This window comes from Squalius cephalus, assembly GCF_949319135.1.
Source record: "Squalius cephalus genome assembly, chromosome: 1".
Taxonomy (NCBI): Eukaryota; Metazoa; Chordata; class Actinopteri; order Cypriniformes; family Leuciscidae; genus Squalius; species Squalius cephalus.
In genome coordinates this window covers 41,948,378-41,974,249 of record NC_137122.1, presented here as the reverse complement: position 1 = coordinate 41,974,249, position 25,872 = coordinate 41,948,378, and the positions used below count along the sequence as shown (strand labels likewise).

The window sequence follows — 25,872 nt, the reverse complement described above, 5'->3', positions numbered from 1 at the left end:
TAATGAGACCAGCTGCGGGAAGGCAGGGTGTCGGAGTGCGCCACTTTGTTAAGATAAAGCTTTTGGGGTACTGATATCTGCCACCATAGAAGGCAAGAGATCAACTGCAGTCTAAACACTTGCAGGATTAGCGGAGATCAGAGATGATATCTTTCACACGAAGTGATAACATCTAACAACGCTGAGAGGTTATTTTAATGGAGGCAGATTGAACGATTAAACTCCAACTGTCTAAAAAACGTTACTCATTGAGATATGAATAATTAATTTTTTTTATGAGGGAAGAGAGATTATAAGCCATTTACATTGGAAATGAATAATTCAATCCTTTTAAATCTGAAACATGTAAAAAATGAATGACTTCTCAATAACAATCATTTATAAGTTCTATCATTAAAGACTAGTCTTATGCAAACTCATTTACCTAGAATTTGTATCGGAAAACCTAATTTGTATGTTGGGCTGCGGTTTCAATTTCCCAAAGCTGCTATTATTCTCAAAATGTGTCTAAAGGTAAACAAAATAATTCAAATGTTATTGAGAGGCCTCTTCATTTGCATAATCAATCAAGCAGGTTTCTGCAGCAGAGAGCGAAACAACATTAAGGAAACTTTCTGAATTGAATCAGTTTGAGCATTAGCATTAGCTCTGCCCACTGGCAAAGCAATGACTATGTCTACTAGTATAACTACATTTTTAATACAAACTGAACCACAGGCAATTTTGGGGGGGGGGGGGGGGGGTTCATAGAACATAATAAAAGAGAGACTAAGATCTGTATTACGGACAAAACACTTAAAGCAATTGCTGAAACACATCATTCATGTCTGTAGCAGGACGAGCTGTGCACAGATATCTGATACTCTCTGATACCCCAAGTATGAGCAATAGTAATACTGATGCTTAGCTTAGAAAAAATCTCTGATGTCACAAGATGCACAGTAGTGTCACAACCATTTATTTATCTGTTTCCCAATAAATGGATCAGAATCCATGTTAAATAAAAACAGAAATGATGTAGTTGGTCAGAAAATGTCAAGGTGGGAAAACTTCTTATTACATTTATTAAAGTATTAAGTATAAGTCTTCCAAATATTTAAATGTATACTTAATGTAAATCTGAAAAGCTATACTATCTTATAAGCTATACTAGAAATGTCCCTGACTGTATCTACCATTAAAAAGTTTAGGGTCAGTAAATTAAAATAATAATAATTATTATTTTTATTATATTCAGCAAATATGCAATAAAAAGATTATTCTTTCGAACAGTGCTTCATCAAAGAATCCTAAAAATATTATAAATAGTATAATATTAAGTATCAAAAATATAAGTTTTCACAAAAAATATTAAGCGGCACAACTGTTTTCAACATTGATAACAATAAAAAATGTTTCTTGAGCAGCAAATCAGTATATTCGCATTTCTGAAGGATCATGTGACACTGAAGATTGGAGTAACGATGCTGAAAAATTAAATACAGTAAACATATTACAAAAGAAAGTTGTTTTTTAAATTTCACAACATTACTGTTTTTACTTGCTATGGTAAGCAATAAGCAACTTTCAAAAACAGGAAAAAATCTTACTGACCCCAAACCATTGAATGGTGCTTCTTGATGTACTTCTTTTCTTCTTTTTTATTTAACATGGATTCTGTTCCATTTATTGGTAAATAAGTAAATAAAATATTTGAATGTTTAACTTGGCCAAGCTAGTGCATCTTTACATGATTACATGATTGCCTAAGCCGAGAGTAATCGAACCAACAGAAAATCAGATTACCGCTATACCATAAAAGATTTCTCATAAGAAGAAGCCACAGAACCACAACAAGAGCCCTTGGAATCAATAACGTGGTTTCTTAGGACGGTATTACTCTAATCTCTGAGGACAGTCTACTGTATTTTTTCAGAGAAAGTCCCTGCATGTGAGGAGGACACATGTGGTTATTGAACTGATCATGAATCCACCCAGCCTGGCAACAATTACAAACACTAAAGACTCTACCACATGCAGCTCACGGCCGGCAGACATCCAAAAGTGCGCTCGGGTGCGTTTCGTCCCGATCCGTGGCTAATGATCTGCCTTTGCCGCGGACACTAGGATCTGCATACGCACAAACACTCCCGAGATGATTACATAAACATGATGTAATGATGATGAGCACCACGCACAACCAGTCGGGTGTGATTCACGGCACACAATTTTCAACATGCATGCAGGGACACCGTTGACAGATTATGACAGCACTGCTAAGATGACATGATAATCAAGTGTTGCTTCATCTAGTTATGGCTGCACAATATCAGTTGTTACATGTTGGATGACAGCATTACGATCATTATTTGGCATTAACAGTCATGAGCAGATATGCTTTTGTGTCATGCGAATGTTTTACAATCACATCAAGGCTCCGAATTTGCTTTATTCTTGATTGCGTGCCATCTGCAATAAGCTTACACTCACAATTGACAAGAGAGGGAAAGAGAGAGAGAGAGAGAGAGAGAGAGAGAGAGACAGAGAGAGAGAGAGAGAGAAAAGAAAAGGAAATCAAAATCAGCCAAGACGACTTCCTCTGGTCGCCCTGCCAAACGGGCTTTTGTCTCATCTCTGAGGAACTGTCAGGTCTATCCCACTTCATTCTGCAGTTACAGTTGCTCCACCATGGATGCGCTTCACCATTACATTTGCAGTGACATCTCATTTGATTTAATTTGCCAATTACTGCACTGGGCACCGTGATATTCCCCATCACCACTGGCAAGGGGAATTAGGCTAATAAATCAGGCTGGCCATTTTTTTTTTTTTTTTGGAGCGCACGCCTGCCTCTGCTCGTGACGAAGGGAGAGAGTTTGACCTCAGAGGAGTAAGGGTGAGAGAGAACGAGGCTGGGTTGGGTGTTAAGGGCCCCGCCGGAGGGCCTGGTAAGGTGGTGTTGTCAGTGGTGTGCAGGCAGCGGTGTGTGTCTTACCTGTCACTGTAGGCAGCGGCGGTAGCAGTAGCAGGCTGAGTGTATCGGTAGGCAGCGTAACCACCCTAGAAACACAACACACACACTCGCTCACATGGGCACGTCGACAACAGATGTTTGGACTTTTTTATAAAATTTGTTTGTGAGAAATAAAACAGCGATGGTGGGGGGAGGGGGGGAGTTGGGTTTGATGTTATGTGCTGTGACAGAGACTGTACGACTGAATCTCATGGAGATGAAGAGGCATGGAGTGCTTTTGGAGAGCAGCACGCGACAACGTCGCATTCGTTCACTCGGAGTTCACGGTATCGGCGCACGCAATTGCCGGCATGCTCCAAAAGAGGGGACGCACATGTCATAATCATAGCTATTAAATATGCATAATCTAATTACAAAGCAGCAGCCTTATGTTGGTGTGAGTCAACCTAGTTTCTTATTCATCTCATGCATGCATCTGAGGATTAATTATGTAGCGCTGTCATACTACACTACTTCTTTTTGCCAACAACAGAGAAAGAAATAATTTCAACATGTGGAACGGTAACATCTGATGTTCAGTAAGGCAAAAAGGCCAAACAAACACATCCAGTCAAAAGCGCACATGTCTGCTGATTTGAACGGTGTTGTTTTCATAGTCAATGACTGTGCGAGATGGAGCTGCCTGCTTAAAATACTCCCACGCGGTCAGTGCTGTGCTGTGGATGTTTTTTTTTTTTAGACATTTTGGATTTCTTTTTTTTCTCACATGAGAATTAATTAATGTCTTTTAATTTAATGTCAACCATTTTTGTCTTATCTAAACCCACAGCTCCATTATACCCTTTATAAATACTAAACCAGATATCTGCCTCTGTCTGGAGTCTTTAAATAAACGCACAGTGTCATAAAATACAAACTATCATACTTGCACCGCAAAAAAAATTGTATCATTATAAATAATCTTTATTTAAATTAATTATCTTTATTTTTCATCCATTTAACTTGTCAAAAGTATTTTTGTAATTTGTCTTTCATTTTATGTTACACTTGATTTACTTTTCAGAGCTTGATTTTCTTCATTAGTAATTATGAAAGTAAAATAAATCACTGGAAGTTGAGTTGTGACTGGCACCAATTTGATACCAATTTTAGGTGCAACACCTACACATATTAATTGTAAAAAAAACATTTAAACCCCTAGAACCTGCTTAAGGTGGTTAGGAAGGAAGGAAGAAGAAAGAAAGAAAGAAAGAAAGAAAGAAAGAAAGAAAGAAAGAAAGAAAGAAAGAAAGAAAGAAAGCAAAACTTAAACCTAATCTATAATCTATAATCATAAACAAACCATGGTTGGGAATATCTGCTCTAATTTGATTGGTCAGCTGATATTGTTTAGCTAACTAATAAACTGACAAACATTTAGTCTGACATGCAAGTTGCTCTATATATTCCTATTTACAAAACTGTAGTTTAAAAGCAATAATACACTCGCAATTGGGCTGTTTTACTAAATATTCAGAACAGCACTCTTGCTTGTTGTTTAATGCAATGTAATATTTCCTAATATTTGGTGTATTTTTGCACTGTAGATTTTTCTCTCATCCATTTTTTTGAGGAGGCACAGCTTCCTTCACCACTCCCATTAGCAGTCCACAGAAAACACCAACCGATAAGTCCATCTGTACACCTCTGCTCTTTCTCTGTTTCTCCGGGGCTTACTGGTCTCCTGACCCTGCTGTTCTCCACACCAGGCCTTCAGGCTGTAGTAATTACCAACCTCCCTCTCCCTGCACTCACACATACATAACAGCAGTTCCTTCTCACAACCTTCTTCATATTCCTCACCCTCCCACTTCCACGCTGCTCACCTCCGTCCTCTAACTCCTTCCATAATGACTCACCGGGTAATTCGACACTCCCACTGCGTGGCCGGCCCCTTAACAAACCATTTCATTTACTCGCACAACGCCTGACACATTGCCGTGATGCATCTGCGCTGTATTTAAAGCCGGCGTGATGAGCTGCGGAGCGGGACGGCCGAACGGGGCCCCTTAGTCACCAGGGCTGTCATCTCTGACAGACGGGGGCCGCGGGCATCTACATGTCTCTGAAGCTCCATTAGGCTTGGTCAACTAACCTCGGGGAAACTGACAGGGTGTGCAGGTGCGGTGAGAGCAGTGGTCAGGACTTTAACGCTGAGATGCGCATCTGTTGAGCAGCCACAATTTATCATTATGACTCACGAAGAGAGAGAGGAACAGATAGGGCTCCACTGACTCCTGACTGCTCGTATCTGTCTGGAGTGCATGTGGACATACTGAGCTTATCATGGTTATTGATGCACATGGTGCTTTACTCATACTTTTACTAGTGTGTGTGTTTTTGCCTGCCATAACCGCTTGATGGCCGACAGGTGGGAAATAATACAGAATAAGGGCTTCAGTAAAAAAATTATAGAGCATATTTAATTGAATTGAATCACTGAATCATTCATTCAACCGATTTGTTCAAAACCGTGAAAGAAACAAGGGACTGTCTTTTTGAGTAAGTTATTTAACTAGCCTAGAAATCTAGACGCACCCTAGCGGCAGCCAAATTTATTTTGCAGCCAGTGTAGTCTAGCAACTCTCCGTTGACTTTCGAGCTGGAAAAAACAAACTCTAGTCAGGCCAATCAAATCGTGTATAGAGTAGACGGGGCGGGGTTAACATAATGACGACAGAGTTGCGTCGGTTCCCTGCTACTTGAAAACAAAGAATGGCGGCTGCTGCTGGAGAACAGTCTTTCGAATCGGCTTTGGCCGCGACTCTGGAGGACTTGGAGTTAAGCTTTTCTTTGAGAAAAGAGCAAAGAACGGCACTTAAGTCATTCTTAAAAAAGGAAGATGTGTTTGTAGTTTTGCCGACCAGATACGGCAAAAGTTGAATCTATCAACTAACGTAAGCTCCGCTGTTGGGAAAACGCTCTGGTTGGTTGAAGCGCTGTCCTATTGCGTGCAGAGTGAATTTGAAAGACAGCCGTTTATCCCGCCCCTCGGATTGAGCCGTGTCAATGATAAGTTGCCAGACCTAACATCTTGATGTAGGTCTGGCTTGCCAGGCTATAATTTAACCATTCACTCAACCGATTTATTCTTATTATGCGACACGCTCTATCATTTCAATGAGCTGTTTGCAGAGGAACACGATTACAATTAAGTTTATTTTACTCATCTGTATTTCTGAGACTTCTGAAGTCTCAGATTTCAATAAATGTTATTATTTCCTCACAAAATAATAAAGTTTTGATGCTCTTTAATGTGGTGCGACAGATTGTTGTAGCTACATCAGTTCAAACAGCAGTTTAAAAAACGAATCAAATGTCCATAGCTCGTAAGTTAAATTTTTTTTTTTTTTTTTTTTTTTTAAGCAAAAATGTTTCCAATCATTACTGATGTTGCAAATGGATTTGCTAGTTACAGTGTGGCTTTGGGCATTTCTGGATCTTCAAGAAATGAAAACTCAGCCACATGAGGCAAATGTGAAGCAATTTATATTACAGATTAAATCGAGAGATATTACACACGCTGTGTCATTTATATGTGGTAGATCTTCCTGCTTTATTGCACCCCTGCATGTGGTATGTGCTCAGTATTTCTTTGTTTAACTTTTAACCCATCTTAAGGATGTCTGTTCTATGCTAGTGTAGCTTCATTTTTCAGACCTTATCCAACATTCAGTACATTTAGCAGAGCACTCAGCAAATTAAGATTGGTAATAAACAAATACAGTTTCTAATGAATATTAGATGATCTTATCGCAGCGGAACAATCAATCCCAGCCATTGTGGCACTGTGCTAATGACAAGGGAACAGAAGAAGCGTTACAGCAGCCTTCCCGTCATTTCCATGCACATTTGTACCCTGTACAATTTGTTTCGTCCCAGAGGAGGCCGAATTGGGGGAGATACATCAGGCTGTGGTCAGGCTCAATGAGACATGGCCTTGAGGAGAACAAGGTTTCGGTCCCTGCTAGTTACCCCACCTCAGCTCCAGATGTTTCTGCTAATCTCAAAACGCGACGCTCCAGATAAACGCAAACATGCCCGTGGATCGCCAACGAACGCAGTGAAGATTTGATAGTTCACCATTCATTAAAAACCTACAATTTTACATGCAACCCCTTCAATGCTCATTTTTTCTCATTAAAATTACATTTACATAAATATTAAGAGATCAATCTTTTGGAATAATTTTTGATTATAAAACTGATTATACAATATCTAATGTGATAATACTCAGTAACCAATAAAAGTGTATTACTTTCTGCTCCAATTTGCCTATTTAAATATATTTACCCTCACAATAATCATGAATCTGTGTCTACTGTAGGTACAGGTACATATAAGTTTTCACATTGTACAATCGCAGCATGCCATGCTCTAGTGCTCAATCTTAGGTCACTCTGAGTCTCACCCTAATTGGCAATAAACTCATTTGTTACTCATGTGTGAAAGTCTCTTGACACAATTAATGAAGGATAAATGAAAAAGAAAAAAGAAAAATGCTAACAATAAAAACAACAATGTATCAGCTGGTCGGTTTACAGTCGGAGGGATGAATGGGGCGGGGGTGTGGGCATGTACATGAACATTCAAGGACGACATGCGAATACTTACATAAATATCTGCACCATAAAATCCGTCCTGGTAAACAACACTGGAAAGATGCAAACACACCCGCACACACAGACAAACACCAAACAAAACAAAACAACAACAATATTAGTGCATGTTCCCATGCAAGCAATACCAACCCCACCTCTAGCCAGGGTTAGTGGAACAGAATAAGAAATACACACGCACTGAATAAGATACTTTCCAAAGGCACTCATTACTTCTGAAGCATTTTAGAAGGAGAAAGTGGAGTAAAGACTTTGTAGAGGGGCCACAGAGAGCTGAAACATACTAGCATCATATTTTAGTCTTTAGCAAAATTTAAAATATATATTTTTTAATATATATGAAGAATTTTTTGTAACATTTGAGAAAAAAAATGAATAGAAATTAATGTAATAATAATAATAACTCCATTCATACTTTTGTTTTGTAGATAATTTCAAGTGTGCTATTTATTTATTTATTTATTTATTATTTTTTCCCATTTTTAAGATCTGAAGATCTTGAAAATCTCTGGTAACACTTTATTTTACAGTGTCCTTGTTACATATGTTACATGTAATTACCATAGTAATAACAGTAAATTATGCATAATGACATGCAATTAACCCTCAACCAAATCCTAATCTTACCCAAACCCTTTAGTAAGTACATGTAGTTGCTTAATATTACTCATTACTTAAATATATAATTACACTGTAACACGGACACCTTAAAACAAAGTGTAACCAAATCTCTTATTGACTGTCACTGGCATTCAACATTTTATTGAAGGTGACAATGATGTCATTGTAATATTTGCATATTGAATTGCGATTGGTCTTTTTTCTTAAATTTATTTGCATACTGAATTACATAAATGTAATCATTTCTGAGCCACATTTGAAGCTCTAAAATGCTGTACTATAAAATCTCGAAATTTCTTCTTTTGCTGCCTAACATCCAACGATATTTCCTTTGAATTTAGTTTTATTTATGTACCAGTTTAAATGACATGTAACCTTCATGTTTGTCAAGACAGCAGGAAGTGGAATTTAGTCAGTAGCCCCTGTTTCTAAACTCCACAAAATCTCCTTCAGTATCATCTGCTTGAAGTTACGCACATGAAATTAGAACCAAAATAATCAGAATCATCATTTGACTGCTCAGAGATCACAAAAATCCTTCTGCATTCAGTTGTTTGAGAGGATTTACATAATGTTACATTACATAAAAGGAACGCTTAAGGCCATCGACCATGACAGAACGGCATGACAGTTCAGTGTCATCATTACTTGCAGGATGCACGGGCTACATGCTGCACTGGTTCTGTGTGGTGAGGTCGAGATGCATGCATGTTACAGCAGCCCGGTGACGAGGGGGAGCGCTTGTCAGAAGGTGAACTTGTGTGTGTATGTGAGAAGGGAGTGTTGCTACTTACCCTCCATAGGCTGGGATGTGTGGGGGAGGCGCGGCTGCCCGGAACGTATTGTAGACGGTGCGCCCTCTTCCTCTTAAGTGTGCCCCTCTGTACGCCGCCGCTGCCGCCGTGGCTGCTGGGTATGGGAAGCCTGGCACTGTGTAGAAAACATACAGTATATACATGAGGAACAATTACAGAAGAAAGAGAGTTATACGGGTTTGGAACAGGACTTTTATAGCTGACAAAATTGAATTCAACTGTTGTTGAAATAATGCTGAAATAAAATAAAACAAATATTAGATGAAAAACTTAAAATACTATAATAGTATACCAACAATACTAAAATAACACTAGGAACCATCATTATGTAAATGTAAAAATTTGTAATGAAAAACATGCTTTTCATGAGTTTGATGTACTGTGACATCACCATCATTAACTCCCATTCAGTATTCAGCAACTTGATGAACCACCCTGATGAACGACGCTGGTATGCGAAGATTAACCAATCATAAAGAGTTAATTTACATATATACGCTTTAAAGGTGCAGTAGCAAAAAAGTCTGAGAGGAGAATATAGTCATGTAAAACTAAAAACCTTGGACTAAGACAGTCAGCCGATCATTATCGCAAAATAAACCCCTGTCAGGGTTATTACATGGCTACTTGCTGTATGAAATAAGTAACTAAATGGACAAAGTATTGAAGTACTGAAATTATTTTAATATGTAAGAAGGAAGATTTACTGAAAAATGTAAAAATGTACATTTTTTTCTTCTGCAAGTAAATTTCATCTATGGAATTAAGTAAAATCTACTTAACTAAGTTAAGTAAAATTAACAAAGAAAATAAGTTTAAAAAAAGAAAGATTTTAGAAATATAGAAGTTTGTTGAGTAATTTCAACTTTGTTTACTTTCAAGTACATTTTACTCAAGCAATATAACACTGAATTAAGCCATGCTTTTAAAGTGTATGCTTTACATACAAGTAAATAATACAGTAGATATTGTGTAGACAACATATCTACATAATAGAAGTAATGTGGTAATAATACTAATACTAATTGTACCCTCCACAACACAGAGAACTCAATACTTGGTACACAATACACAATAACTGTAACATTTGTTGGATAATTTTTGAGTATGACTGTGTCATTTTGAGTAGGAAATGGACTGTCACAAAACAGTAACAGGGAGACGTTACAGGATAATGAAGACCCGAACAAATAGATTAAAAAACAGTTTTTATCCAAAAGCAATAGCAGCACTAAACACAATTTGAAATACAGTATTAGGAGATTAATTATTTATTATAAAGTGTATTGATCTGTTGTGTTTTTTGGGAGATATGTGTTTTATTCTTTTATTCTCTTTAGAATTTTTATTGTGATTTTATTTATTTATTTTATTTGTATATTATATTTGTACTTTGTTGTTTAATGTTGCACTGATTAGATTGCATCCAATTTCGTTGTACAATACGTGTATAATGACAATAAAGATTCTATCTTCTATCTATCTAAATTACTCAACCTAACAACAAAAGCAATGTTAAAACTGTGTAAATACAGCTGGAAAACAATGAAAAATGTAACCTTATAAATTATTCATGCCCGATGGGAACACCAGTATCAGAAAGTTGAGTAGGTTTTACTTAATTTTATAACGTTGGTACTTACGCTTTAATTTCTACAAGCTTCTACTAACTTATTCAGGTAGAAATTACAGGGGTTTTTTTTCTGTAGTATTTACTTCACCACATAATGATTTTTATCAGGGTGCTATGATAAAAGAGATGAAACAAGAACAGTGTTGCTAGGGGCGGTCAAAAACTATACAGTTATATAATGTAATATTTGACTGCAGAATGCCACAATTGACCAATCAGAATCAAGTATTCCAGAGAGCCGTGTAATAAACTGCCAAATGAACTATAATTCCACAAGTCTCAACTAATATAAGCTGTGAGGAATGGTGCCCTACCTCCATTTACACCTGCAATTAGCCGAAAACTCTAACAATGAGTAATAAGCAAACTACAGGAGACATACAGACCTCTGAGGCTGGGTGAAAACAGAGCGCTCTGTATTGTTGTTAAATGATCATTAAGTTTAATAGGGCGTCGGTGGTGAAAATGACTTTTAAGAGGCTTAATTTGAAATGGTTGAGAGGAAGAAAGAGAGAGGGGGTTTGTGAAAGCTGCTTCATTCTTTAACATTACAGGTTTTCAAAAGAAAGATCATATAAATGTCTAATAGGAGCACTGAATCTTTCATTTAGACAATAAAAAATTCAGATTTAAGGAAGGGGTTTGCGTGATGTAGAAATGTGAAAAGGATTGTTCCATTTGACTCTTTGTCACCTTGGATATGTCTCGCTTTCACGCAGTGCACCACAGCTGTCTTAGTATATTAAAGAGAGAAATACAGCTAAATGGACTCTACATTTTACATTCCAATTTATTATATTTATGAAAATGAAGGAAGACATACCTTCCTACCATTGAAGTGTGTTATATTTCTAATGTTAACATATAAATGATTCTGATATAAATACATGTTACTTTAATTTTAATCATCAAAGCATGTATTTCATATATATATATATATATATATATATATATATATATATATATAATTTACATGTTATTCATCTCTTTAAATGTGTGTGGTTTATTAGGAGGCTAAACAACAAAAATCAGATGGTGCAAACAACTCAAGAGTTTGATAAATGCCTTTGAAATTGCTACAATGGAACATTAATGCAGCATTTTTTAAAAACGGCAATGAAGATTCATTAGTCACATGTATTCCTCCCTCCTTCCATTGCAGGCAGCCCATCTGACAGCCATTTTTGAAATATGCTGCATACACGTTTGCATATTTGCAAGAGCTTCACTTTGATGTGTAGAATGTGTCCTGAGGAAAATAAATATGAGATGTATTTAGCCTGAATATTTACAGGATAAACAACTTAGACTATGCACTTTCATTTAGAACGATGAAGGGTGGAGGGCTAGATGAAAACGGAGAGAGAGAGAGAGAGAGTAAGTGGCGCTGAATGAGAAATGGGAGCGTGAGCAGCAGCAGTGAGCTCCAGGGGGATGCACAGGAGAGCTAGTCCGTTTTATTGCTTTGAGAGCGATTACAGTCAAGCAGATGCTCTGGCCGACGGGAGGTAGCCTCCGCATCAAAGCCATAAAAGTGTACAACTGCTTTGTAGAGCAATAATTTCTCTCATTGGCTTTTGTGTGGGAAGTGTTTTGGGGAGGGGCGGTTGACGGGTGGGATGCAACATTGCAGGAGGTTCAGGTTGCCCTGTGCATCTCACTCTGCAACCTTACACAGTGCAGCAAACCGCAGAGACTCTTTTATGAATGCATATATAAGCAAGACCCGCTTTGAGATTCGAGAAATCTCACAGCTCTCAGATAATATAAAATGTAATGCATTGTGTATTGTGTACAGATTATTTTGCAGCTTGTGGTGATTTATGGTGAAATACTCATGTTTGTTGAGAGCTATAGGAACAAGACTATCTATCTATATTTATTCATATTTCTTTTTAAAAGAAAATTTAAATGTATGTGCAAAAACACATTATGAAAATAAACCACTGTAATGTGTATGTTTAAATGAGTGGTATAGTTTAAGGTGGATGAATTATTAAAAAATATATGTATAAAAAATCAAATCAAATAAATAATTATAAAATAAAATAAATAAAAAGTCTGAAATGATCAAAAATAAAAGAATAAATTATTCTGAAAATGATAGTATTTAAAATATATAAATAAATAATGATCATTATTCAAATTATTAAGGAAAAAATTATTAAATTAATTGAAATAAATTAAATAAGTTTTTTGAAAATTATTTTATGAAAAAATGACTAGTCAGCTAGTGAATTGTTGGATGACTAGTTGACCACTGTTACCCATCCCTATTTACTTGCAGTTATTTTCCTTTCAAAAACATATATATATATATATATATATATATATATATATATATTTAAATGTAAGTAGTCAGTCACTATTCACATACACTGTTCTTTGCAAGCCCTCCCCAGCTTTATAATCCAAATGTATGTAATCTCACTGTGAGCAGTCTTTTGAAACATGTTTTAAGTCTTAATGAATGTACATTTTTTTAACACCTCTGTACACAAGTCAGGGTCATTTCATATTGTTTCTTCCCACAATGCAATCTCAAACGTTCATTGTACGACACAGAGGCAGCCACCAAAGTACTTTCATTCCTCTTTAAAACGCTTCGTCCTTCCGCTAAAATCCGCTTGTTGTCTTCCACGATAGCCTATCTGCACAAATTCATTCCGTTTTGCTGCTGCCTTTTTGAAAATTCTCAAATTCTTCTCCCGCACTCCGTTAATTGCACGTCATTTTTCAAACTTATCATTCAGTATTTGCGAGTTCAAAAAAGCCCAGCAATGTTGAAAGTGCCAGAGGCGGTCGCTGTCTCTCGTTCAGTCAGGACTCAATCAAAGAGAGAGCAAGGACAGTGATGTCATACTAAAACACTGAAACATTAGCGCTGCGAAACTGTCAGTCAATACAAATGACCCTCTATATCATTACGACCGACCATATTCCATTTCAGTTCATATGGTCGAAACTCCCTCAGCCTGTCTGTTTCTTCTGAAAATTCAATAATCTGAATGTTGGGCACAGAGAAGTCGCCCTTCCTTTCCTCTCACTTAAGGAAATGAGTTTAACAATTTGTGATTAATTATTTCTTTGCCAATAAACATTAATGATGAGAAATTGAGGTCAATTTATGAATGTGCATGTGTGTGTGCCGTCAGAGAAACGTGATAGTCTGAGTGGTGTTTAGTCTTATGAATGTGTTTCTTAAACTTACTGTATGTCTCAGGGGTTGATTTTAAATCAAACAGACTTTGAACTTTTCTTTGGGTCATATGAGGAATCTTTAAATATGAAAATTTATGATAAAAATATTAATTATATCTTTAAAATACAATCTTTGTATTTTTGAAAAATGATATCTTTGGCACTAATAATTTTGGTTACAGACAGTAGTGTGAGAGATGCTTGATAAAATGATACGTGAAGTGTGAAATTCTTTATTTTTAAATTTTGTTTAATGGCTGATATTTCTACAGTACTGACAGAGACCCAAACAAGTATTCGTCACCATTCGGACAAACATATAAAATACTTTAATTTCATTGCACTACAAACAAATATCACTTGAAAATTTAATATTTTATTGTGTGTCAAAAAAGTGATGCATTTACACAAAAATGTAATTGTAAAGATATTACTGTAGAATACATAAAATGCTAACTATGAAATAAACCTTAACATTAAGTTGGCCATTTTATTCCAAAAATGTTTACAAGGACATTTCCATCACATGTGATGAAACAGACATAACTCTCTTGTGATGCATATGTCCAAACAAAAGTGTGTCTGCTAGACGAGTCTTTTATTTTCTAAAAGTGCCTAAAGTGTGAGCAACACCATTATATGTTTGCCTTTTTTTAAGAGTGCATGTGTTATCAGACAGTATATATGGCTTCTAAAAAATAATTGCTAGAGCTGCATCTTTTTAACCTTGTTCATATGTGTGAACTCATTTCCTAAAAGAAAGCATGCAATAGAGAAAGAAAGAGAGTGTATTTGTGTGCGTCTTTGGCGAAGATTTTCCTAAATTTCCTGTGGTCAGGGGTGGCCTGCATTTGCATAATCTCTGGACGTAAATTGCTGAAAGTCTAATTTTCAAACATCCGCCCAATCTCCGTCAGGCGTAACACTTAATCAGAGATCAGTCCGGCAGACAAGCGGGGTCTGGCACGTTGGTCATCCCTCAGCCTTCTGCCGATAGCTTTCATTTCCCTCAGCCGGAGAACTGTTAATGAACATCAAAGCTATCTTAAATCAACAGCCTGCCGCAGGTGAGAGAAGCTTCGAGTGGCGAGAAACGAACCTCTCATGAATCAAAGATGCTCCTTTTCCATCCCGGTCCTTTAGGATATTTGTTTATAGCTAACTTTCAAGCTTACTAATCACAATTCAAACTCTACGGCACACTCAATCGCTCTGTGCAGTCTCTCCATTTGCAATCTAAGCAGCAATGTGCCAATACCTATTTTCAGTCTTTAGGCAAACGAAAGGATTCAAGGCGTTTTCCGTTATCGGCACAATTCGGGCGTATTAACGATGCTTTAATTATAATTAAGACAGATACCTAAAAAAAAAGAAAAAGAAACAGCGATCGCTGGAATGAACAAAACACTCGCACCTTAATGGGATGTGGGCTGTTTGGACACTTGAAAGGTGAGACGAAAGCAAATCAATAATGAGCCATTTTGTAATTAACAGAATGTGCGCTGAATTAGGCAAACGACTGTCTGGAGAAATTGAAAATATTGATTTTAATTTATGAAATATATTTCAGCCCTTTGATGCCCTTGCGTCGACAGACAATTAGATTTAACCATCACTTGGATATTTTTGCCTTCTCGTTTCTTCTTATTATCATAAAATCTCGATATTTTCCCATATAATGGGGAAGGTAATGATGTTCGGGGAAGGTCAGAGGCTTGGATGGCCAAGGTTGAGGAGGAGATGACCGAAGGAAACGAGAGAAAAACGAGAGTCCAGCTTGTCTTTCAACCGATGAGACCCGCTCGCTTTCAAAGGCCCATAAAATGAAATGAAGCCCTGGGGTTCTGGAAGCTGGCTGGATTATGTTTTCAAAGATGTGTACCGTGTTTGCAGTTGTGACAATGGCGTCTTGGAGCCTCTTGCCAATAGACCAGCAAACATTGTGAAACAGGCCCTTTGGGTGATTAGAATAATCACTTCCTGCTTGCCAGCTCTTTCAAGCCTATGCCAGAGCTCGTAGATTAAGGTCACCCGTTATACACACCTCCAACCACCAGGCACACAACTATGCCTTCATCAAAAATGCAGCTAAACACCAAGCCGTTTCAAATTTCTGTTTGTTATTCCTAACCAAACAATTAACAGTACTGACAGAGACCCCAGACACTTTAGGTGTTGGAATTTCTTTGCACTACAAACAAAAGATCAAACCAAGTGGCATCTGCAACAAATAATGCTCTTTTCTCAGAAATAACATTTCTGAGCTGATTTTATTCGATGTCTTAGCAGAGTAACCACAGGTGTAGTTCATAACATTAACTACCAAATATCAAATTATTAGAGTGAAAATGACACATTCTTTCTTTAAAATGAGCGATGCTTGCTTAGATTTTTCATCAAATGAGTTATCTAATGCAATGAGATGCATTCATTTTTACTGGCCAATACGTTTTGGAGCCACTGTAAATTCAGTAAATGAAAATAAAATAACATAAGAGAAAAACACTATTTGAAAGGAATGTGAAATGGTCATATCTGGTATCTGAGTAATTTGCAATTTCATATCCTCTGCAGCGTTCATAAATGGAGGATTCAGGGCATGTGGGTTGAGAAATTTTTTTACACACACAAAGCACATTAGTGAAACTGCCCATTGGCCCTAAATGCAAATGCATTTAACCCTCTGCGTTACAGGGTTGCTTTCTGCAAATTATTTATTGATTTATTTGGAAGCATTGTAATGTGATTGTATTTATTATTATACAATATTATGCTGTATTTCATTTGCTCAAACAAAGGTGAGGATAAATGATAATGAGCTGATCCATTTTAGTTTATAGAAGTTCTACATGTATAAATATATCAATTCATAAAAAATGTTTCAGAGGTGAAATGTATACTTTTTTATTTTTCTGATATTGTCCAATGACACCTCCCCCCCCCCCCCCCCCCAAAAAAAAAACCCCCACATATGCATTCCCAATGCATTCTTTTTACTAAAGACATAATGCATTACAGAGCCAGTTTCTTTGAAATGAGGATCCACTCACCTGCATAGAATTCTGGGCTGTAGACTGCACCCACGACTGGATTCAACTTCCAGCCTAGACAGAGAAAGAGAGGGAGACCATCTGATATTAGCCACCCTCGGTCTGCACAACGAGAATACTACATCTGATCCTTCACAAGAGTTGGCTTCTGGTTAACTACAATCTCCAGGCCCATGTGTAATGATGTCAGTAGAGGGCTGACCACACTGAAGCACTGCTGTCATCTAGAGCCAGGATAGGGCCCTGAGTGGCCTGACAGATTTCTCTCTAATTCTAACCTCTACAAATGGCCTGTCTGTTTAAGTCCTCCATAAGTTTAAAAAAAAAAAAAAAATCCCTGTGATATCAACTGAGATCTGATCTAAAAAGCTAGAAAAGAGAACTGCTGTGAAAAACATTTTCACAGTATACTCAGAAAATCGACAATTACAAGCACTCTTCTTCTCTGGTTTCAATCTGTGGGTCTGTGGCTACATGTTTTTTAGATTGTGAATAAGACAGTAGAGTTGGTTACACTTTATTTTAAAGTGATATAGTGCCATTGTAATAACTCAAATCAGCACTGAGTAATATTAATTAACTACATGTACTAAGGGTTTGGTTTAGGTTTAGTTACTTGTAATTATGCATAATTTACTGTTATTACTAAGTCACCTTAAAGTAAAGTGTTACTGTGAAGTTTCCTGTCTGTGAAGTTGCATACTCGGTATAAGGTCTAAACTTTGTCCTGTACACCTTATAATGTAAATATATACAGTGGGGTCCCAAAGCATGAGACCACTTGATGTGGTCAAACAATGGGATTCAAAATGTAATTTAAAATAAACAGATTATAATGATTTGAAAAAGCATGTAAATAAGCATTAAACAAATATGAAATATTTAAGGTTCTGCACTATTTCTAGGTTGTTAATTAGATGTGTAAATCTGTGACATTGATCTGCACAAGATGCTCTTTGGATTATTCTCAAATCATGCTGCTATCATTAACTCTTTTTTCCGCCATTGATGGAATATTGACGGAGTTTTCCATCCTTTATGACACGCTTCCCCGCCATTGACGGAATTTTCTGCCAATCCATGTTTTCAATGTTATATGTTAGGGGGTGGCGCAATTACGCATTTTCTGAAAGAGTACATCCTTTCCAGATCAAAACACAGGCGAAAAAGAAGCAGCAACAAGTAATAGAAGCATTGCTTATGTAACGGAGGCAAGCTAGTAAGAGCTGTGATTGTAAACCTCACTCCCCTGATCTCAAGAGCCTCCTTGTTTTCTTGAATTTCTTTGAAGTGTTTCCTTGAATTTCTCAGCTTTTTGTACAAAATGTTTCTTTTTTTTAATGAAACTTACCCACATTCAAGGGTTAATAAAAAGAATACATGAAGCTAGAATCAATTTTTTTTTTTTTTAAAGCAGAGGCTCTGTTCTTTCTTTTGATATATTGCATGTTCAGATTTTCATACAACAAAATATTCTGGGGACCATGAACGTTTTGTGAAAATTATCAAAAACGCTGGCGGTGGCTGGCAACTTAAAAAAAAAAACATTGGCGGGGAAAGTGCTAAATAAATATCAAGTCAACATTTTGCTTAAATTGTTTTACTGATGTAATTTGTAAAGAAAAAAAGCATATTAATTACAAAAATACAAAATAGAAACATTTTTACTTATGGTCTCAAACTTTTGAACCCCAAAGGTGTATCAAATTATACAATTAAATTTAATGATATAAAAGATCATAATTTCATTATTATGTTATTTTACACTCAAAATATTGCATATACTGACACAAGTGGAATATTGGTAACTGACACAAGTTGGAACAACCACTTTTGTAAATCTTTCCCCACCAACGTTTTTTAAAAAGGTTTCCATTTTCACCAAGTTCCATGGCCCCCAGAATATTTTGTTGTATGAATATCTGAACATGCAATTTTCATTTTTTTTTGAAAATTAATGCATTATTAATTTAATGCATTATTTTTTAATTCTGAAGTGTTTTCTCACAAATTATGGAAATTTCCTTCAATGGTGGGGAAAGAGTTACTAAATCACAAAAAAGACGAATTAATTGTCAGTATCAAGTGAACTTGTTCTTACCGTTTGCATATGGGTTGACGGTCTTTTTATTCGTCATTACCCGTGCTGTTGCATTGTTTACCTGAGTACAAACAGGAACGTGTGAGCAAGAACCATACTGAGGCTTAGGCTGTAAATATTGAAATATTTCATGCATTACATTGAAGATTTTCAAAATGATTATAGATCATAACAAACAGTTAAAGAAAAGTGGTAATACATATAAAGCAAAGAAAATATGCAAAAGTCTCATCATAAAAAGACTCGTCAGCATGCGTCATCAAATGATGATCACGTTGAAGGAGTACATGGAGTAAAGAAAAACAGAAACACAAAATGCACTCAACAAACGAAAGGCATCAAGTATGAGACAGCATGCAGTAGAGAGGGAACGACTAGGTTAAAAGAAAAACACGAGAGCGTAGGAATGGAAGGAAACAAAAAGTTTGGCATTGTGCAACATACACTAAACCTTCAGAGTTGAGGTACAGTCGGAAAACAAAGCAACATTTAGCATTCAACACTCCAAGAGCCTTGTGCTTCATCACAAGAATAATAATCAGAAAGGAAAATAAAAAGAAGTAATAACGAAAGAAAATCATTCAAGCCGAAAGGACAGCTAACAAAGGATATAAAAAGAGGGTGCATTATTTAACATAATCATGGAGTTCAGAATCTGAGTAGGATGCGCACGATTCAGTTCAATCCAATCAGAGGCTCTCAGGAAGCTAAGTGTTCACTCAAGTAACACGCGTACCAAGAGAAAACAGCATCAAGAAACTCAACATCAAGTCAAAAAACAGTCACGAGGTATCAGCGCGGAGTTCGTGAAATGGCAGATGGCTCTCTCCACTTACCATTCGCCGCCATCGCCCGCGTGTGTATGTATTGTTACTGAGTTTGGTGAGGGGCCTACCAGCTACCGTTGGAAAAGGGGGGAAAATGAGAAGGCAAAATAGGCAACATCTTACTGAAAGATGGCACCACGTCACATCCGAAAATAACTCTTAAAGATTGAAAATAAAAAAGCTGCAAACAAAAAAAGCACAACTGTTAAATGTGAATCGGCTATAAGGATGGCCACTGTCGTTGACTGTAAAGTAGACAACAGTTCTCTTCTAGACTGTGAAGTAAGTGTCATTGGAGCTGTAGATTTAAAAGGCTTGTGTTTGAGAGCAGCCCTTTCTAATAGCAGCGTCTTCAGGCCATTAACAAACGCTGCCGGCTTCGGGCCGCTTTTAGCGCAGATCCCTCGTCAACTTTGCAATAAGGCCTCTGGCTATCATCACACAAATGCTGTTTGCACTCTGCCTGATGACTTACTGCACCCATTTGCTTATTAAGCAAAAATATGCTATGAAAAAGAACAGAAAAGAACAGAAAAGAATCGAATAAACAAGTGAATGCCAACTGAAGCAAACCAATTAGATAACGCGAGCACCGTGGTCTACCTGATTTGAAATCTTAGAATAACTGAAACGTATTAGGGATACAATGGGGGGAGGGAGGGGGAGGGAGGGAAAGAGAGAGGAGCACACGCAGGAAAAGACGAGTGATGCGTCTAAAATAGTGAGATGAGAGTGAGGCACACACTGACACACACAACAGAATTATGGATAACAACAAGAAAGACAACAACAAACAAAAATGAATCAAATAAAACAAAAACAAAAACAATTGAGAAGGGAAATATTTGTTACATGCACCTCTATTTTACGACCTTCTACCACCGTGCCGTGTAATTTCTCTCTGGCCCTGTCCGCATCGGCACTATTTTCGAAAGTTACGAAACCAAAACCCTGCATGCAGGTGGGAGAGGGGAGGGGGGAGAACAACATGCACATTATTAATTCAGTCATACACCCAAGAAATCCACTGTGGCTCTACCTCTGCCATTCTCACACACAAAAACAGCTGCTGCTGCTACTGCTGCATTTACCCCCTCTCTCTTTCTCCTCCTCTTTTCTCCTGCACCATGCAAAGCATCGAGATTAACGATAATTTACGGGTTCTGTTAGAACCTCTAAGGAGAAATGGAATACAATAGCACGTCTAAGAACGTAAAGTCACTTAAATGTAAAAAAAGAGAAAAACAAAAGCAAACAAAATAGTGTACCTTTAATAACAAGTCTTACAGTAAACATAATCTATTGGGAAAAAGTGGAATAACATAAACACTGTCATTTTAAAGTCTATAATGCAACATAAAGAAAAGTCATTACAAAAGAAAAACAAATGATAAAGGATTGTGAACTAAAGAACTTGTTAACATGCATCATTATCTCCCCCAGCTGGAACAGAAGAACATAATTCATATTTCAATAAAGAAAATTGTTTGTGCACAGGAATGATGCAAAGTGTCATAACACTGAATAACGCTGTCAATTACGGAGCTCAGTGGAGAATGTTCTTCATTTGACACCATAACAGAACAAAGACAAGTGCCAAACACATTTCCACACACTCCATTGAACAGGGCACTAATAACTCCAGCACAGCAGCTGATATGAGATTGCATTACATACGTTAACATGACTACAACAAGCATTTATTCTGTACAATACAGGTACTAATTCATCATTGGATTCTTTCCCTTTTTAAATAAACATGATGTTCATTTAAGCCTCTAAACTCACTGCACTGTTCTGATTGGTCCAAGAATATGAGCATGCAAAGGAAGTAAGTCACACACGTACCTTTGATCCTCGTTCATTAAATATGATTTCAACATCTAAGATTTTACCAAATTGCTGGAAAGAGAACAGAACACAGATCAGACATACTGTCAAAAATTGATTCGACATGTAAACTCACTTTCTAATTTCAAAAACATTTACTTAAAGCTGCAGTCCGTATTTTTTCCTCTTTGTCGCCATCTCTGTTCGAAACCTGCAATTGCAGTTATTTGCGGAATTATCAACTTTACGTGGGTTGCACATCGGCTTGAAACAGCGCGGATGAATCCAATGTTTTGAGGAGAATGTGCGGCTGCCAATCACCGCGCTGGTGTGGATACTGGCGTTCGCAATCACAGAATATACTTTTTGGAAGTATGACCAATATTAGAAATTTCAACGGAAAATGACGTCTGAACAAGTAAGTAACATCCACTTTTGTTCTGATCAACTAAGGGGGAAAAAAGCATTGCAGTAAATCGCACTGATTAAATCTAACGATCATGCATGTTTTACGATCATGTCAGAAGATCATGTCAAACCGTGCAAATCATAGAAGAGCAGTTATTTTGTACAAACAAATAACAATCATAGTGCTATGAAATAAACGGTGAATGAATGGAATCCCTGTTATGCATAAACGTGTTATAATATAACATAATATAAACATCTTACGTCAGGAAAATTCGGATCCAATACTTGACAACGGAGTAGGCGGGTTTGATTTGGAGTAGAGGTGAATTGCTCCCTCTCATAGCTAGCACAAAATAATTAATATTTACCATAAGAGCAAAACGAGAAAGGCACAACAAAGGAAACTCCGTAACTGTGTAAATTAAGCAAACAAGTGCGCTACTGTTACGTAATTGAACTATTGAAATGTCTTACCTGTCTAGCAAAAAAAAAAAAAAAGTCAGTTTTGAACCCCTTTAAAACAAGGAGTTCACGCCATCTTTCAAAAGCCCTGCCGATGTTTATCCTTGTTTTCGCATGGGCCGGTTGCAGTCTCTTTTTTTCTATAGCCACTCCGAAGTCTTTTGGGTTTTACAACTGGTGAATCTCCAGTTGTCACTGGTGATTGTCGTTTGAAACGTTCTGGATCCGCCATAAGTTTAATTATATCAAGTGCTGTGAGAAAAGGCTATAAATCTACACCTCGAACATCCTCACACGCAATATAGTCTACTAGCCGGGACTCCTTCTTTATGTGTACAGATCTGACGTAATGACGCAAAGACATGCTCGAATTTCCCGCGGAAATCCACCAGTACCACTGGAATTAAAATCATTATTAAAAGCTAACCGATTTGAATCGAACTAAGGCAAGCAGATAGTTTTGAACACTGGCTGGTTATGTTTTTTTTTATTATTATTATTTTGGATAATTTTTAACACAAAAAAGTTACGGACTGCAGCTTTAATCTAGGTGCATCAAGCTACACATTTTAAATGTTGTTTTAATCCATCTAAAAATCACCAATTATTCATAAAAAAAAAAAAGATATGAAAGTTTAAGTAATATTTATTTAAATTGAGTTGTTTAAAGCTAAAAATACAGTGACATTGTGAAATATTATTACAATTTAAAATAAATAAACTTTCAAATAAATAAATGTAATTTTATTCCTGTGATGCAAATCTGAAGTTTCAACATCATTACTCATGTCTTCAGTGTCATTTGCTGCTCAAGAAACATTTAATATTTATTATCAATGTTGAAAACAGTTGTGCTGCTTAATATCTTTATTGGAACCTTGATCGTTTTTTTTTTCTTCAGTATTCTTTGATGAATAGAAAGTTCAAAAGAACAGCATTTATTTGAAACAAAAATGTATTGTAACAATGTAAATGTATTGTAACGATTTTACTGTCACGTTGGATCATTTTAATGCATCCTTGCAGAATAAAAGTACTCATTTATTTAAAAAATAAAATAAAATCCTACTGACCCCAAACTAAATACAAAATATTCAAATAAATCCTTCAGTTATGCCCTATGGAGCTACTAAAACAAGACTTGACCCACATGCAGTAGGACAGCACGTTAGCACACGCCTCACACACCTGTGCTGGCGTGGCCACTGTCTGCACTGTGAGAAAGAGAGAAAGAGAGAAAACTGGTACTTACGCCAAACATTTGCCTGAGGTCTGGATCTCTAAACCTGAAGGGGATATTAGAGACGTGGAGCCTCTTGGGCTGCGATTTGTTTTCTGTGTTTTCAGATGACTGTGTTTGCTGTTGGCTGTCTGTCTGTGCTGAATCGTCTGTCTGCTGTAAGGGGGAAAAAGGGACAGAAATCAGGGAACATCAGTTAGTAAGACCGGCAAATTTTGACGCGCCAACTGTAAAGAAACTCAACAAGCGAAGATGCTGTCTTTGCACACAGGTGTTTGCCGCACCACTGATGTGCTTTTCGGCTTGGTCCATTCGCAGTGCTGCAGTCAGAATGTACAGTCTATCGTGCCTGTACCTCCAGGCGCTCCCACGGAGCCAGACCCAAAGCTTTGTTTTAACAGCATAGCTCTTGAAAACTTTCACCACCTGTTCCTCTTCACTTTCTCAGGCAGATTCGAAAAACATATGTAGAGCACACACACACAAAACGAGGCGTAGTTTGTAATGCGGTGTTTGCAGGGGTTGGGGCAGTGGGTGGCAGCTGTGGGTGATATATGACAGGGCTGCTTCACTATATCTTGCTTTCTCTCGCTTTCTCTGGCCACGCATGACTGCTGGCTGCTCCCTGCAACTCTGTGCCTCTCAGCCTGGACTGCTGCCTGGGAGAGAAAGTGGCTTAGCCCTGGGTGTGTGTGTGTGTGTTTCTGTCTGACTGTATTTGTATGACTTAGCTAGAGAGAGTATTGCATTGGGAGACTTTACTTTCTATTTTTCTCCCATGTGTACGTTTGTGTGTCATTGGGCGACTTCCAAATGGCATTTTTGTGCCCATAAAGGAACAGTTTAACCAAAAAACTACAATTCTGCAATCATGATTTTTTTTCAAAGGGATCCTTTTTGAATAATGAAGCCTTAAAAAGGATGCAAAAGCAGCAAAAAGTATTATAATAAGCAGTAACAATTTCTTTAATAAAATAAGTGACATTTTGTGAAATGTTATTTCATTATAAATTGAACTGTTTTCTATTTTATAATATATTTGAAAATGTCATCTGATGTCAAAGCTGAATTTTCAGCATCATTACTCCAGTCTTCAATGTCCCATGATCATTCAGAAATCATAATAATATGCTGATTTGCAGCTCAAGTAACATTTCTTATTGTTATCATTGCATAATATGATAACATAATATTTTTGTGGAAACTGTCATTTCTTTTTTTTTTTCAGGATTCTATGATGAAGAAAGTTAAAAAGAACAGCATTTATTTTCAATATATTTTTGTAACAAATATATTTTTTGTTTACTTCTGATCAATTTAATGCACGCTTGCTGAACATTTTAATTTATTTAAAAAATATATACTATTTGAAAGGTAGTGTATACCCTTTTGAAGTCACATGCTATCTTTGTGTGATGAACAGGTCAAAATGTAAGCCTTTACTCACTTACAATGTTATTATATTTTCGTTATCATTTACTTAAAATATTCCTCTTAGATGTTAACCACGGTGATCAGATCATTGAATCAGTCAAACCCGAGAAGTGAATCATTCTAAATCATGAATGCATCATTCAGGCCAAATTTGTGAGCTGAATCAAGTGATTCATTTAAAAGATCCAGTTCAAAAGAATGATTTATTCACAATGAATGATTCTGCTCTCATAAAAATGCATTTTATTTTTCACCTCACAAAACGTGTCTCTTCCCTTTGGAGTGAGGCCATAGTGGTGCTCTTTCGAATGTAATTCACCCATTATGTGTGTTAGCATGAGCATGTTCACATGTATGTGAATTTATGTGCATTTATTTTCTTTTGTAGCGCTTGAGAAAGGGAAGCGGAGGTTCTGCCTTGAGCCCGCGGTTATGCCCTGAGATATTTTTTCAACTTTCTGCTTGCTGCAGCTGTCCTGTCATGCTTCAAGCGCTCTGGAAATCATATTGTCTGGAACAAAAGAATGACTGAGTCCCAGTGTAACAACTGCCTCTCTGACATTACAGATGCTCAGGACTGTTAAAGCAAGCTTCACTGGAAATACTGGCAATGGAACGGACCGTGTGTCTGTGTGC

General features: G+C 36.9%; 1 protein-coding gene across 15 annotated transcripts in view; it reads right to left on the bottom strand.

Moving 5' to 3' along the window:
* rbfox1 (RNA binding fox-1 homolog 1) overlaps nucleotides 1-25,872 on the bottom strand; it is a gene marked incomplete at its 3' end in the record, with an annotated part of 266,295 nt that overhangs the window by 10,964 nt on the left and 229,459 nt on the right. For 14 of the 15 annotated variants that reach the window (XM_079894971.1, XM_079894972.1, XM_079894973.1 and 11 more), the window contains 8 exons: nucleotides 23,815-23,958; nucleotides 21,708-21,761; nucleotides 20,718-20,810; nucleotides 19,033-19,093; nucleotides 16,932-16,985; nucleotides 9,027-9,162; nucleotides 7,607-7,646; nucleotides 2,975-3,039 (listed from right to left, as the gene is read on the bottom strand). In XM_079894971.1, the coding sequence (XP_079751097.1) occupies nucleotides 2,975-3,039; nucleotides 7,607-7,646; nucleotides 9,027-9,162; nucleotides 16,932-16,985; nucleotides 19,033-19,093; nucleotides 20,718-20,810; nucleotides 21,708-21,761; nucleotides 23,815-23,958 (647 nt within the window). Of the gene's footprint in view, nucleotides 1-2,970; nucleotides 3,040-7,606; nucleotides 7,647-9,026; nucleotides 9,163-16,931; nucleotides 16,986-19,032; nucleotides 19,094-20,717; nucleotides 20,811-21,707; nucleotides 21,762-23,814; nucleotides 23,959-25,872 lie in introns of those variants that run through there. The other variant, XM_079894969.1, reaches the window with a different exon arrangement.